Below are 16,825 nucleotides of genomic sequence, written 5' to 3'. Positions count from 1 at the left end.
GCATCCGATGTCGAACACTTACAGAGTAATTTATTTTGAGGATTTGTTTGCCGCTACAATCTCTTTTACAGAACTAGTTCATAGACGAAGCCAAGGTATGGATGTTCTGAAGAAACGGAAAGTATGCACTCAAACGAGCATCCACTCCCCTCGAGGCAACACACAGTAAACTTCATGTCAAGAGGCCAAAACTCAAGTATACCTCTCAACTTTTCACACTGAAAGATGCTTACATTCACATTTGTAATCTGTCCAAACAGGTCAAAGGCCTCTTAGTAAATAAATTTAACTGGGGAATCGACAAATATGTACTCACATACGGATTACCAGCTCCCGCCCGGATTTCTATATATGATACATGTCTAATAACTTATCCACTATTGTCCCTATCTCATATCTGTTTTGCCGTATGGCCCAACCGGAATATCGACTTCTATGGTCTCGTCTCACTACCGAACCAATGATGCGTCAACCAGTTCGAACAACCTCGATTCTATTCGGATTCTCCATTAGTCCTCTGTATGATACCTTTTATACCTAGCACAGCCTCTTCAGTCCAGAATAAAAATATCATCCTTCTCGATATGAATTGTATGTTCCAGACGTACATGGTTTGTATACAAGCAGAATAGACCGCATCATAACATAAAACGGAAAATGATAATTAGATATGAATAAGATAGAAGTGGTTGTGAGTATGTGATAATGAAACTAATACATTGAGAATAAGTTAAGAATGATAAATCATATAACAGTAGTAAATAAGTTGAATGGAAGCGTTTGATGAAAGCAATAGTGATATGTATATAATCTAGTTATTTAATTACTATCCAATAGGAATATACGTAATAATAAACTATAATAACTCCTATCAGTTAACGTTGATCTACTCTTCATTCGGATATAATAATGTCACCAGATTATTCCTTTTCGTAGAATCTTCGTACTCCCTTTCAATTCTCACGCTTTAGTCTGATCATCATGTCTACACTACTAATTAATTAACCTATTTATTCATTTACTACTGGAAGCAATCATCTCTTAGCATCCATACTTTTTCTTTATTGTGTTTTACAATGTAAACAATCAATATCCTGACTGGTATTTTTATATCTACTGATCACACCAACCCCAATGGCTTGGAAAAAACGCATTAGCATGAACTGCAAGATAAACAGAGCCACAAATAACTACCAAACGAATTATAACCGGTTAGTGCGAGACGCTTGACTACCACTCATTAAACATTACGAAAGACATCAAGCGATACAAAAACAACAAGAAGCAAACAAAAAGGAACCGGTCGGTCTATACAAACTCGTATATTAGATACTAGATATTGGACGTCTAACCTATTTCGACTGTCAGTTTATATAATTCTTCAGGTAAAAACAAGCTACATCATCCAGCTACTTTATGCTCATAGCGTTCTACTTTATTTTTTTGCCAGTTATTACATATGGAGGAATAATTGTTAGTACCTACCGAAATTGTGATACTATGCCGACCACTTTCATTGAGCACTTTTGAAATTGAGGTAGGATGAATGATCTTGATCCAAATGTTGCTTTTGATAATAGCTATCCAGTTCATCACCAGGTTAGTCCTCAGCAGACCCCAAGTATGTTGTATTATTCGTTAAATATGTTTTTTTTAACTCTCTTTAGATTCATATGGGAGCATGAACGTTACAGATAACACAAATCAAAATGATGATTTCGATAAAAATACACAAGGATCAAATGGTAGGCGTTTTTATAAGATCAGATTATGTCTCTTTGGCTTTAAGTAATTAACTTGACGAGAGGATATTAATAAATAATAGGAGTTAAATTGTTTTATGTTTTGTTTTTGTAGAAGCAAAACATTTAGTTGAACATAAAACGGAGAACGAGATTTCTTGCCTCAACCCAGTTGTGCCAGAAGCAATTTCTCCTTCATGGACGTTCGGATTTAATCAGTCTGTTCCTCTCATAAACTTGAGTGACGATCAATCGAACATAGTCTTTTATGCGTCTGCCCATTTATTGGTATTATTTGACATAAAAAACAACAGGCAGAAAATTTTGAGGGGACATGTAAGAAAATAATAATGCACAGTAATATTGTATTTATCGAATTAGTGCAATGAAGTGATGAGTATTACATGTAGTGGAGATAAACGTTGGTTAGCTTCGGGTGATCGCGGTATTGATAGTGCTGTCATAGTATGGGATATAAAAACGGGAGAAGCGGTCCGAACAATCACCAAACCTCACAGCTACGGTGTTGTATCAGTTGCTCTAACCAAGGACGCCCGCTATCTGGCTACATTAGGCGCTGATTCCGTTGATCAGAGTTTATCTATTTGGAACTGGACTTCAGGAAGTGATTTGCCACACTGTCAAGTGAAGATAAGTGGCGAACTGTCTTTTCAGACGAAAATAACCTTCAATCCAGATAACTATTATCATATTTCCACAAATGGAGAACATCAAGTCATATTTTATTCTTGGGTAATTAATGAAATCTTTTAATCATTTATTATAGAGTAATCAAGAAAAAGATATAGTTGCCTATGCTCCTTCCCTTAAAGATGACGATTTTAAGCAGAAAGTTGGTCAATTCTCTTGCACTCAGTACATTCCTGATAAATTCATTGCTATAACTGGTACTTCGACCGGTCTCTTAGTCATATGGGAATCAGACAAACAACCAGTTAAAGGTAAGAGTCTTAGACATCTCACCACCTCACAGTGTATAATGTATTATGCCCTACTTCTGAAGCCTGACTGACTATTACTGTTATGCAACAGAAATACACAAAACCGCTCCATTTAGGTATAGGGATAGCTGTTCATTATTATGAAAATTTATTTTTGATAATGTGTATGCATAAATGTGTAGTTTCAAATAGTAGTAGCAAAACGAAGTATACTAGCTGAGCCTATAGTAAAAATATACGTAGTATATGGTATATATATTTTGACATAATCAGTCTGGATTAACTTCACAACCGATTTAGGATTACGGTGGCCAGTAACTAATTATAGACCTTCAGAAGAACGATCCGTATCTAAAGCTGTTAAAGATATGAAAAAGGGATTCCTTTATTACTGCGTTTCTAGCCATGAAAAATATTCACACTTTCATTTCCTCGCCTTTGGTGTTCGAACTACTTGAAGCTAGATAGTATTTACCTGTTCAAGCACCAGAAATTGTGTTTATCAGTGTTTCCCAACCTTATTGTTCTGTTATCACAGAAACCAAGAAAATACTTTAGTTGCTTACTATTCAGGATTTTGGAGAGAGCCGTTCGACTCTCAGCAGTACAAAATTTATTTATCCTAGTAACAATGAGCCCTACCATGAATCATAAAACTTCTAATCACACGGTGTGTCTAACATACTCATGTTTGAGAAAACTATGTCAGTAGAAATTAGGTGACGAGTATACTGCGCATCAGTTCGCTCTGTTCTACTTTACGGCTGCGAAACGTGGCCACCAAGAGTAAAAGATACTCGTAAGTTACTAGTATTTGATCACATATGTCTTAGAAATATTGCTCGCATCTGCTGGGATCACCGGGTAAGTAATAGAGAGGTTAGACGCAGGGTGTTAGGCAATGATAGTAAATTAGTTTATGAAGTTGTGAATCTTCATCTACTGAGATGGTTGGATCATGTGTTACGTATGCCTGAACACCGCTTATCACGATGCACAATGCTGACTAGTATTGGTTGGAAGAGAGTTAGGGGCAGCCAAACCAAAACATGGCATCAGTGTTTGAAGTCACTAACCTCTAGTCTGAGCCATGTTTGTAGATGTTGACTACTTGATTGGGGTCCGCGTGACTATCGTAACCAATGGTTGAAGACTCTGTGTGACATGAATCAAGCAATCACAGTAGCCTAGATGTATACACTCTTTTTCTTCCTTTAAACCATGAGATTAGAATTACTTTATGCCTTTTTTTCTGCGAACTAACTCTTTCTTCCTGTAATATATCCTTATACACAGTCTTTCTTGTATATATTACTACCACTGAAATAACTACTTCTATGAATTTGATGTTGATCTTGTTGTGCTAATGAGGTGTGGCGACTTGGACCAATGCATATATGTGCCTGGTCCTACGTTTTAGCTGACTGACTAAATTATGATATTTTTGCAGTATATCTTGACCACCAGAAAAGCTATGAAGTTAAAGTGATTTTCCAAAATGTATTTGGAGGGGCTACAACTTTATCACAGGATTTAATTATCTTGCACTTTCAAAGTACTTAAAATTAATCCAAGAGTAGTATGTCTTTGAAAACCTCTGAGTTATACGGAGACAGAAACTGGTGTGTGTAATCTCTCTGAACTCTTAAAGCGCATCCTCTGTACATTATTATAATTATCTACTTAGACGTATCACCTATGACATGTTATCTCATTGGCAATAAGAATGAAGTTTTGACGTTTTTGGAACAGTAGAAAAATCCCAATACATCGACTGAACTCATTTCCTTACTTATAAGTTAAATTTAAAGTGATAAAACTCCTAATCATATGATTCGTCTAACATGCTCATTTTTTAGTAAACTATATCAGTAGAAATTTCTTGATATCAGTATATCACTTAATAACTACTGTTTAAAATAAAACTCTATTAACTTCATATATATGCAAGAGATCCCACTGTGATATCCGCATATATATATAAATATAATACACCTTTTCATTCATACTTCTATTTCTAAGTGTACTAAATTTACTGCTTAAGTTTTTGACCTATAATGTATAAATACCAGTTCTACTTTTTATTTATAAACATATCTGATGGCTATACCAACAATTGTACCATTATTAACTGGGAACTTCTTGTTCTTAAAGGTTAGTCTAGTGTTTTCCTCTAATTAATATGCACTTGTCTCCATAAGAAAATAAATAAAACTTATCCATAAGATAGTAGTACTTTACTTTGAAATGTCTTATTACTCTTTCTTCTTTAATTTTCTGCGACTTCCGATGATTATTTATCAGACTGTTAATTAGAAAAATGTTTGTCAATACAACTATGTAAGCAGTATACTAATACTGCTATTTATTTTTTTTCATCCTCGATCTTTTTAACAGTTTGTACTCAAAACATTTTCGTTGTGTTTAATTACAAATATTGAAAGTTTACGCAAAATATAGTTTCCGAACTATTCCACTGGTCAATAAACTCAATCTAATTCAGTTTTGAATGGAACTGAGTGAATTCTTATATTTTAAAGTAATCTGTCTCGAGTTGAGATGAATATTTTTCTGCTGAATATTCAAAGCTTATTTCAAAGTAATCTGTAAAGTTGTGAAAGCAATGGAAACAATTACTTTACTGGTATCTGCATGTAATCTGAACTAAATTTAAAACACACATCACATATCTTTACCACGTTATTTTATGTTCATTTTAAAGTTTTACTTGGTTTGATCTCGTTTCATGGCGTTAATTTATTATGATTTAAATCATTTAATTTTATCAGGAGACAATTATGAAACACCATATAAACGGGCAACAAAATTAATACCATTACATGAGAAAGGAATAACTTTTCTTACGACTACAGCTTGGTATGTTATTTGCTTATATTGTTTATGCGACTATATTGTTTTTTTAAATGTGGAGATAAATATTATGATGAATAGAAAGCCTATCAATTACTGCTTCAAAGTAGTCGCTCTTTAAATCAAAACTTTTAAATTATAAGAAATAACACATAGAATCATCTATCAACGGATTGTTTCTTCTTCTTTCATTATTATTATTATGAGCAAAGGTAGATGGTGGTTAGCAGTGCAATCCACGACGCGCGTTTCATCCCATTAGGCACTCGTCAGGTGAATGTACCTGCATTCTAGGGTTGATGTTTACTTCGGGACTCAAACTTAATACCGTTCTCTTGAAAAACTATCATATTATCCACTTAGCTACTGAGTCCCGATGTCCACTAATTTGTGCAATGAGGTGAAGTGTAAATTCATTTTGTATTGTTTGTTTGAACCTTCCTGTAGATGTTTAGGAGTGCAACTGATCATTAAGAGACAGATCAATCGCAGTCCTAAACATCAATGGGAAGATTCAAACAAGCAATACAAAAGGAATTTATCGTGATGTTGTTGAAAACATTAACGATGTAAGTGAAGTCTTATGCTAAATAATGATTTCATTGTAATTAGACTTACTGTTCAGACTGCTCAAAGCAAAGATTCGAACAACAATTTTATTAGAAATTAAATGTAACGGCTGTGCATTTTGAATTCTTATCACACGACTTTCATTCTATAACAATTTATAACCTGTGGGAAATAATATAAAACGCCTCATAATTTTTAAATGATTCATAAATACATGTAGTCTGGGTGATATAAATTCCATAAATCAATCTATGATAATCACCAGACTGAATATAAATTAAATTCATACGACTTGAGAGCTAATATTCATATTTTTAAAACTATTTACCCTTATTACTTAAATTATTGGTATATTTTAGCCACCCTTATGGGAAATGTATTGTTACTGGTGATTCTAGTGGACAAGTGAAATTTTTCGATTGTAGTTTCATGCTTTTATTCTGGTATCAAGATCTTAAATTTGGACCGGTGAATTGTATCAGTTTTGCTACAACTAGTCTTCTTACAGAGTAAGTTATACATTTTTATTTAGGGTTTCTCAAAACAACTGTGCTTTTTACTTAAAATCAGATACTTGTTTATTGTTTGTAACTTGTTACAATTTATTTTAGACAAAAATATAGCTGCATTGAGTTGTGATGATTTCTAAATCTCACTGTTTAAGGGGTCTAATATTAAAACGATCACAAATAAAAAGTGGCATGAATCACTTTAACTTATAATGAAAAAATAACTGTTAGGGTTTTATTTCCAGGTATCCGAGCTTTATAAGTATTTCAGTCATTCATTTAGCAGCATTTGCTTGTCTCATATATATTTCTTGACATATACTAGTAAAAACAGCGCCATTGCATCTGAAACCAGAGTAGATAACCACTAGAAAGAGTTTTAAAACTTTCCATAGCCTAGGTGACATTTAAAAGAAAGGCAATGGCAATTTTTTTCCACAGAGTGGGATGATAGTTATGTCTTTAGTTAAAATTAAAACCAGCTTCTGGAACCAAAATTCATTCTTGGTGATTTAATAATGGGTGATTCCTTCATCTCAACTGGTTTGCAGCCTAAACTCAACTACCATATTTATCTCTATGAATTATTTAATTCATTAATTATTTACAGCATGAAAATAACTGCTTAGAACTGATAAACAAAATTTGTTTAGAAGAATAGTTTACCTTCTTAATTCATAAACAATGTTGAATATATGCCTTATTTCTATCATCTACAGATACGTTTCATAAAAAGCATATATCATCTAACCAACTGCTAGATGACTGTTTTCCCCATGTTCATATTTCTGAGATATAAAATCGTCGCATAATTTTTCCGTCTTCTTATAAAAATAGAATCTTATGACTCAATATCAGGGTAAAATTGGTACTTCCAACTTCATTAATTTTTACTAAGTATTTGTCTCTAGATTGATATTATCATACCGTTTTGAACTCGGCTTTTAGGTGGTTTTTTTCGAACTCTATTTCTACATTACATATCGGGTTACCTTGGCAAAATATAGGTCCCAAAATGATGAAAAGCTCTAATTTACATCAATTTCAGGCAGGTACTAGTGGGAGGTTATTGAATGATGGTAATGAAACACGATTGTCTCGGAATACGAATCGACAACTGTTGTAAACTTTGATTGTTTGTTTAATATTCAATTAGTGTGTTGTAACTTGCTTGTTATAACCGATAAAAGCTTTTCATTCCGAGGTTCTAACTTTCTACTATTTTCTATAACAATTACTTTAGAAAAAACCAATCGAGTTTAACTGAATCTATCAAAGGAAAAGATTATCCTACCTGTGCAACAATCGGCGCAGAACCATTTATCATAGAAGATTTTATAGTTAGTACGTCAAGCGCAGTCATGATTTCTGTCACAGTTGAGGGTGGATTTAAAAAGGTTTGTCTATCATGATATACTGTTTGAGTGTTTGTATGTTTTGAGGTTTATGAAGTAAAACATCCTAGTTAGAATTTGTTGCTAGTGAATTTCAACTATGTTGAAAGTGAATCACTCAGACATCGATACAACTGAATGATGCAGTGGTTAAAACTGTACCATTAAATTCTCACTCAGTATTCTGAAATTAACCCAACTGCCTCAAAGCCTCAGGATTCTAGGGTTTTTTGTGTACAGTTAAGGGACCCTAAACAGTTTTTCAGTTCTCTTTTATTTCAGTGGTTCATCACTTGATAGTAATCAGTGACCGAACCCGATTTAAACTCATATTAACTTCAACAAACCTCCCAATTGAAAGATAACTAATCGTTCGGAAGTAATCAGTTGGGGAAATAAAAAAGTTATTACTTTTCAAAGATTTTTTCACTATTAGTGAGAAAACTAATAAGTATGCTAATAAACATAACATGGTTTTGGCTGGAAATATGATAAAAGTTTATAACGAGTAAATATTAGGAATAGTAGAAGCGTTGGACCAGTATCAGTAAAAGTCAGCAGGTATACCGACATAGATATATTTTATTGACCTATAAAACAAAGGCTTATCACTTATATGGTGGAAGACCAGAATAACAAACACATTAAATATGAATAAAGTTGCACATGCGAACAGTAGTGCTTCGGAGAATAATCTATCAATGACAAGATTATTGAAGTCAACTGATTTTGAACACAAGTAAATGGTGTCTTCTACTTAAGGTTAGTGTTTATGATGTAGTTTTAAAAGACAATGATAGCTTTTTAATAAAATTATTTCAGTTAAAATGTGTAACTTAACCAAAACCCTATTGCATAAATACATTGTCTCAGTATACTCGATATGATGGGATGAGTAGTGAGGAAATACAACTTTGGGAATTACCATACGAAGGATTAGTATTCATATTTTTATCGTATAATCAGAAGACTCTTAGAATATTGTACTTTTACATTATCCTATTTGCAAGTTTTCATTTAATCCATAGATTATTGTCACACATCTTAATGATTCATTAATCTATTCTCAAACATTACTTGGATATTGAATGAACAATCATATTTTTTCATAAATGTATTTAGATATTCGTTGTTGTACAAACGGTTTTCATGGAAAACTATTTAAACTGACCAAGTCTTTGGTCTGTACTTTGTTTGTGATTCTCTTGAGTAAACGTTTTTGAGGTCTTAACACTTTTAATTTTAAGTATTCTTAATCCAAACACTCCTCTCATTTATTTAGTTATAACTTTAATGAGTATTAAAATGGTGGTACCCTAGTTATTTTTACCATGTGGCTTCTTTAACCAACTAGAATCTTTTATCTACAGTTATCATTGATACTAAATAATCATCTCGAATAAATGTATTAAAGGTAACTTTAATTATGTACAATTCAATTAATTATTTACATAAATGAACACCGTTTAAAGCAATTGTACAGTGTAATCTACATACATGTAAGAAGTATATTACGTAATTTTTTGTTTATTTTTAGATAGTTTTAATAGAACATGATTCAGATGTCAATGCGCTGACTACTCATCCAGTATTGTAAGTAAACTAAGTATTTATCACAATAAATCAGTTTGATGCATTAATGCTAATATATCACTTAATCTTCCAAAACATATATTACAGTATTTACTGTACATACCATCGATCAGAATATAATGAATATTTTCTATTTTAGAATTTTAATTTACCTCAATTATGGGAACTAGGAAAAAGTTTATCAGATTTTGGACTAAAATACTACATAGCTATAAATTATGTGAGCAACCTAAACGCGAAATTCGGGGATAATTAATAAATAAAAATTGGAAGTGGATGATCATCGAGTTATATTGTGGGTTAACTAAGGTTTGAACTGTGAACCACATAGGACCCTGATTTGGACATCTCTTCACGAGAAATAAACGTTTTGTGCTCAAGCTCGTCTGTGATTATGTTTATAATCTGTGAGCAAGTCCAAAATTAACAAGGAGACGGCTTTTCGTTGTGTTGTATTCTTTTAATTCACTGGCTTTAGTGAGAAGCTTTCGTTCTCGTTCTAAGGACAACATCAGCGCTCAATTCACAAGAAAATGAGCTGATTACTTATTCCGAAAGCGCTAAATCAAACTGTTTTGAAGTAAGTGCTGATGGTTTTATCCAGAATGAAAAAGGTTTTTTGATTAAACCGTTGAGCTTATGCTACACGACCTAATTAGAAACATACACCTCAGGTATAAATCCCACCTATCATTTCAAAGAAACAGTGGTCAAGTACTTCAACACAATCAATAATTCTTCCATTAATATTAGTACGTAACAAGAAGTACCATCAAAATGAAAACAATTCTTCAGTATTGGCACATAGTTACCAAATTACTAAGTGAAAGTCTTGATAATTTCACTTTTTTAATACAACTCACAGATGTTTGTTTATATCGTGTAATAACAGTTACCAGCTCACATTATTTTCGGTACAGTATGCAATGGTTTATGAGGAGCATGAAATTAGCTTGATATGTAAGTTGTATAGAAAAGGTCAGTCAGATATTTGTTAGCAAATCTTTTCTTGGTATTCGATAACAAAACCTACTGATAAGAAAGAGATTCAGTAAGTACAGATTTATGTACTTGACTAGGAGACGTTTTGTATGATAGTTAATGTTGCTACTCGGTTGATCAAAGCAAATTTGATAAGGTTGAATTTGCACCTGCAACACATTGAGTGAGTGACGATTGCTTCGAAGCCTAAACTACCGCTCTGCTATCTACATCAGTATTTTATTTGTTGAGGAAGATCAATCACCTTATCAAAACTTATGTCCTCGCAAAACGTCACTTCATAACCCTTAAGTAACTAGATTACAGGTTAACTCTACTGCGCGTGTATTCTCCACCGATTAACTCAGTTTCATGGTTCATCCTAATCTACTGAATTCCTGTACTAAATGAATTTTACTAGACTACATTTCTCAGGATTGGAGTCATTTACGTATCATTAATTACTAGTTTTTTTCAAAAAGAAATTAAAAATAGCTCTATCCCTTTTTTGTTAATATAAACTTTACCTATTTGTCCTTTACAACTTCTTTATTAGGAATCACATTGCAACATGCAGTTATTCTGGACTTATAAAAGTTTACGATTATGAAAGCAAGTAAGTGTATGTATCTGAAAAAGGGAACTTTTACACTGAATAGAATTTATGAATTTTAGTTCATATATTGTTACATAAATAGTATAAAGATACTAAAATGACTTACATATATTTTTAAGATGTTTTAAGTGTCAGTAAAATAATGTTATCATTTCTGACGATGATCTCTTGTTCATGATACTTGTGAATCACATAGTGTATTGATATCTCACTGACGTTGACTAGAATATATGGATTGTTTCTGTTTTTAGTATCTGTTAGAATGAACTTGTATCAGTAAAAACATTTCTAACAATCTGTTCATTTTTATATATAGTTAAAATCATGAGTTAATTGAAGCTAGACCACCATGGAGAAATTGGAAGCACTGGACGGCCGTTTCGTCCTATTGTGGGAATCGTCAGCATTTATTATTTATATTTATTATAAAATTAAATGCCTATTTATGTTTGAGATAGTTAATCTAGTATATAATAAGTAAACTAATTCGTTTAATTACACTTTCTATTATAGATTAGTTATCACAATGAAAAGTTTCGGCTTAAACAATCCAATTCAAAGTTGTGTATACGATAAGACAGGACAATATCTTGGTCAGTTATTTTCATATAAATTATTCGAAGGTCTCTCATTGCAACAATCTATAACGTATCATATTCGATACCTTGTAAATCAAAAGACCAGCTTTTAAGTTTTTTGTAACTACCAAAGAAGATTAACACAAACGTTCAAAGAAAATGAGGCTTCCTCTATCTTCCAGAGCTATATTGATATATTTAAGCATAGACTATTATTTTCTAGGACAACATTATACAAATTTACGGTTTGTTGTTTGTTAGTGTAATACTGAGTATATGTGATATATATACAGTGACTACTAAGAATAATGTGTATTCGCCAATTACAGTGGATTTTTTTATCACTAGCAAGACTGAGGCTTATCCAAATATGTTGGAATTCCGTTCCATAGTAAAAATCACAGTAAACAGTAATAGAATCAGCTTTTGATAAAATTCAACATCTGTAACTACATCAAACAATTTAAATTCATAACGCACATTTAACAACTCTTATCTAATTTTGCACCTGCAACCTTGAAGACGATCACATATAAACAAGAAAACTAGAAACCGATGGGAAGCAGAGATATATGGTGGACAGCAGTTGAAACCTTCGATTGATTGTCTGTTAAGATAAACGATTATGTGGAATATACATGTTCAAACTTCATTCTCGTGATTGACTTATTTAATACCGTTTTTACTAACGCGAGTTAAGTTGATAATAATAAATGAGGATTGAAGACATGTATATTTCAATAACGATCATAATACGATCTACCTGGAGTCAAATTTCGGGCTACTAAACATTCTACTCACTATGTTTGGTTACTATCACATTTATCAGATTCCAATATTTGTGTACTTATACCCATCATGTTTACCTTAGATCCGTTACATAGAACTTTGTTTCAGAACTTTCTTAATCGAAGTGATTCTGTGTTTTGACTCACAGTACATAAAAAGATATGTCTCCATCATTTAGAATCTATGAGAAAGTTGCCAGTATCATCCGTTCTTACCATATCACTTTAAATTTGCAACTGATGACACTGAAGAAAACTTTGAAAATAAAAAATAATGGAGAATAAGGCCTTCAAACTTCTAATATACTGATAAGCGATTTTCCTGTGGTGAGATATATACATTTTCTTTTACCCGTTAATTTGTTAGCTATTAGCTTCCATAAGCGGTCTAGTTAGATTTGAGCTGATAGCAACTATGTTACTTTTATTCCGTAAACACATTGACAATCTTTTATTAAACTTGAGTTTCATCATTTGATATCTGCTCTTTTTCTGCTATTTAATATCATTAGCTGTCGGTTTTATGAGTGGATACTTACGTGTCTTGGACTCGTTAACGTTGAATGAGATGACTCCTGAACCATTTACATATGGAAAAGGTCCTATCACTCATATTGATTTTTCATACTGTAATAATTACTGCGCGTATGCTGTGAGTTGCATAACTTTCAACGAATTGTATTTTTACAGTTTATTTTACACTATGATGGTAATGACAAAAGTCCATGACCAAATCCATTAACATTTAATTGTAAACCGAATACACTTACAGACCATTTGCTGAAACAAAACTCTCACTTCGAATTACAGTTTATCAAAGTCATATAATTCATCAAATATTAGGGTAATAACAAAAATCAGATTATGATAAAGATAGCAATTTAAAAATCAAGCATTTCTTCACAATTCATCTATTTTAATGATTATTTTGTACTCAGCAATGACTGGCATCAATATGAACTTCTCAACGTTCTAATAAATAGTTGAAACTATTTGCAGCCAATTGCGTTAGAAGTGAGATAACTACAATTCATGATAGTAATCAGACGATATTTCAAAATCATTGTAGATTAACATCTAAATCTTTGAATTTTAACTAGTTTTAACCTTGGGGCATATGAGATCGTAGATGCGCACTTCTGACGAGTCCCAACTTACTATAAAACAACTATCCGGCGCTTCTTATTTCTAATTTTTATCCAGATGATAACAGTTTATGCGGAAAATTGTTTTTAGAGTTGATGAATAATAACTGCTAAACTAAGTTATTTCAAATCTCATAATGCTAAAAACTTTCTTATTGGAATATTTTTTACTAGTATTGGTTATCTACATCCATAGGCCAGTTAAAGGTTTTTTCATCATGGGAACAAGGATCATTTTATTTTTATGATGAAGCTATACAATATTTAACGTTATTTTAAAGACGTTAGATTCATTTTTTATCTAAAATATAAAGGATTCGGCATTCACAACAACATTATTATTACGCTCCAACTCCCAAGAATGTGAAAATTCATGGTGTTACGTAGCACGAGTTCGTGCTCATAATCGTAGAATTACAGACCTTCTATTTTGGACACTGACAGAATCTAAAAGATCTCGCCTATTCACATTAAGTGAAGATAGAACATTGGTAAGTGATTCTAGTGTTATTAAATAATCCGTATTTTTATCAGTAGTAATAATGATATGATAAGTTTACTAACTGAACGCTCGATTTGATTTCTCAGCCGCTTCTAATAATCCCAAACTGAATTCATACAACCACTTGAACACAAAAGAAAAGGCAAGAATCGCAAAACCAAAAACTGGTGATAAGTATTTATTTGACTCCTAAAACAAATCAGATTGATTTATAAATACGCAACTTTTTATTTAAAGTTAGATTAACAGTCAGATTTGTATAAACTAGACTGATAATGATCATTCAATAACTTACTATGAACATATATTTACCATACATATTTATAATCCTTCTTGAGATGTGGATACAGATCACACACTATTGGGAAAAATCGATTTCATATGTCATTCTCACTCCAATTGATTCAGTCACTGATCGCCATATCATGGTGATAAATAATCTATTCTGTAAGGGGAAAACAAAGTACCACCATTATATCCAGTCTTTAACATTTTTATCTAGATGCAAGTAAAGTGATAAATACCTTAGGATATGATTCAATTGTTTAAATCCCGGTCGTATATTCCATGAAGCAATGAAAGTGTGTTTGTATTTTAAATGTTTATGGCCTTAATTATGTGTTAAGACTTTATTTTAACACAAAACTATTCGATTTACTTCCAAACAATAGACTGTTATAAACATCTATTATTTAGGTGCTAATATAAATGACATGATTTTTGTGAATTTCATCTTCTAATTACACTATCTAATGTAGGGAATAGAACTAAATTTTATCATATTTTCTTTGAAAATATAAAGTTCTCTGTGGTTATAACACAAACAAATCTGTAAATTATTAATCTCCCATACAAATAAAATACAAACATTTGTTTAATTATCAGAAGAGACTGGTAGGTCCTGTGTTCGAATCTCGCGAAGTGGGATCGTGGATGTACACTGCTGAGGAGTCCCACAATAGAACGAAACAGCCGTACAGTGCTTCCAGGTTTTCCATGTTGGTCTAGCTTCAATCGACTCGTGATTTAAACTGTATAAAATTTGTTTAACTGATTATTGTTTGAATTTCATTATTTTTATGTTTTTTCTAGGCTGAATATGATTTATATAATGCAAGGAAACATTCATTACCAGTGATAGCTCGTTATCAAGTTGAACAATTAGCTAAACCATTATGTTTAAGTATGCTACCATTATCATGTTATAAAGAAGAGTTCTTTTTTATATCAAATTCTGCATCTAAAATAAAATTATATAATACATCAACCTTAATGTGTCGTAAAACTGTCAGTTCATTCCCTCAAGGAATTCAATATACAAAGTAAGCTTTCTTTTTTAATTGTAATTAAAGTATTGTAAGAATGTAAATTTCTATCAAGCCTGACATCAACTAGATAAACATTGACTCAGTGGCTTGAAGGTGTCGTACTGACTGGGAAATTTGAATATTTTTGGCCAGATTTACAGTCGTGGGTATACACTTCTAATTACTTACTTACTTAACTTACTTACGCCTGTTACTCCCAATGGAGCATAGGCCGCCGACCAGCTTTCTCCAACCCACTCTGTCCTGGGCCTTCTTTTCTAGTTCTTTCCAGTTCTTGTTCATTCTTCTCATGTCTGTCTCTATTTCTCGGCGTAATGTGTTCTTTGGTCTTCCTCTTCTCCTTTGACCTTCAGGATTCCATGTGAGGGCTTGTCTTGTGACACAATTGGGTGATTTCCTCAAAGTGTGCCCAATCCACTTCCAGCGCTTCTTCCTGATTTCTTCCTCCGCTGGAATCTGGTTTGTTGTCTCCCACAGTAACTTGTTGCTGATAGTGTCTGGCCATCGGATCCGAAGTATCTTGCGTAGACAGCTGTTAATAAACACTTGTATCTTCTGGATAATGGCTTTCGTAGTTCTCCACGTCTCTGCCCCATACAGAAGAACTGTCTTGACATTTGTATTGAAAATTCTAACCTTGGTGTTGGTTGACAATTGTTTTGAGCTCCAGATGTTTTTCAGCTGTAGGTATGCTGCTCTTGCTTTGCCGATCCGCGCCCTCACATCTGCATCTGATCCACCGTGTTCATCAATGATGCTGCCCAGATATGTAAAGATTTCCACATCCTCCAAAGCTTCTCCGTCAAGTGTAATTGGATTGGTGCATATTGTATTGTATCGGAGAGTCTTGCTTTTCCCTTTGTTTATATTGAGACCTACTGCTGCTGAGGCTGCTGCTACACTGGTCGTTTTCTCCTGCATTTGTTGTTGCGTTTGTGATAGAAGAGCCAGATCATCCGCGAAGTCTAAATCGTCAAGCTGCATCCTGCCTGTCCACTGTATCCCGTGCATTCCTCCAGATGTTGACGTCTTCATAATCCAGTCGATCACCAGGAGAAAGAGAAAGGGTGAGAGTAGGCAACCTTGCCTAACACCGGTCTTTACCTCGAACGAGTCGGTGAGTTGTCCTCCGTGGACGATTTGGCAGTTTAGTCCATCATAGGAGTTCCGTATGATGTTGACTATCTTCTCAGGCACGCCGTAGTGTCGAAGAAGCTTCCATAAATCGTCCTGTCCACGCTATCAA

General features: G+C 33.0%; 1 protein-coding gene across 1 annotated transcript in view; it reads left to right on the top strand.

Moving 5' to 3' along the window:
- Positions 1-1,542: 1,542 nt before the first annotated feature.
- Positions 1,543-16,825, top strand: part of Smp_042530 (putative wd-repeat protein) — a gene marked incomplete at both ends in the record, with an annotated part of 25,799 nt that continues 10,516 nt past the window's right edge. Inside the window, 15 exons of the mRNA XM_018789901.1 lie at positions 1,543-1,621; positions 1,668-1,745; positions 1,858-2,078; positions 2,124-2,495; positions 2,530-2,704; positions 5,452-5,581; positions 6,505-6,654; positions 6,716-6,782; positions 7,896-8,055; positions 9,590-9,641; positions 11,179-11,238; positions 11,752-11,831; positions 13,117-13,256; positions 14,064-14,240; positions 15,344-15,573. Coding sequence (XP_018655297.1) covers positions 1,543-1,621; positions 1,668-1,745; positions 1,858-2,078; positions 2,124-2,495; positions 2,530-2,704; positions 5,452-5,581; positions 6,505-6,654; positions 6,716-6,782; positions 7,896-8,055; positions 9,590-9,641; positions 11,179-11,238; positions 11,752-11,831; positions 13,117-13,256; positions 14,064-14,240; positions 15,344-15,573 — 2,171 coding nt within the window. The remainder of the gene's footprint in view (positions 1,622-1,667; positions 1,746-1,857; positions 2,079-2,123; positions 2,496-2,529; positions 2,705-5,451; positions 5,582-6,504; positions 6,655-6,715; positions 6,783-7,895; positions 8,056-9,589; positions 9,642-11,178; positions 11,239-11,751; positions 11,832-13,116; positions 13,257-14,063; positions 14,241-15,343; positions 15,574-16,825) is intronic.

Source organism: Schistosoma mansoni, chromosome W, assembly GCF_000237925.1.
Source record: "Schistosoma mansoni strain Puerto Rico chromosome W, complete genome".
Lineage (NCBI taxonomy): Eukaryota > Metazoa > Platyhelminthes > Trematoda > Strigeidida > Schistosomatidae > Schistosoma > Schistosoma mansoni.
The sequence above is the reverse complement of the archived record's forward strand: the minus strand, read 5'-3'. Positions and strand labels throughout refer to the sequence as shown.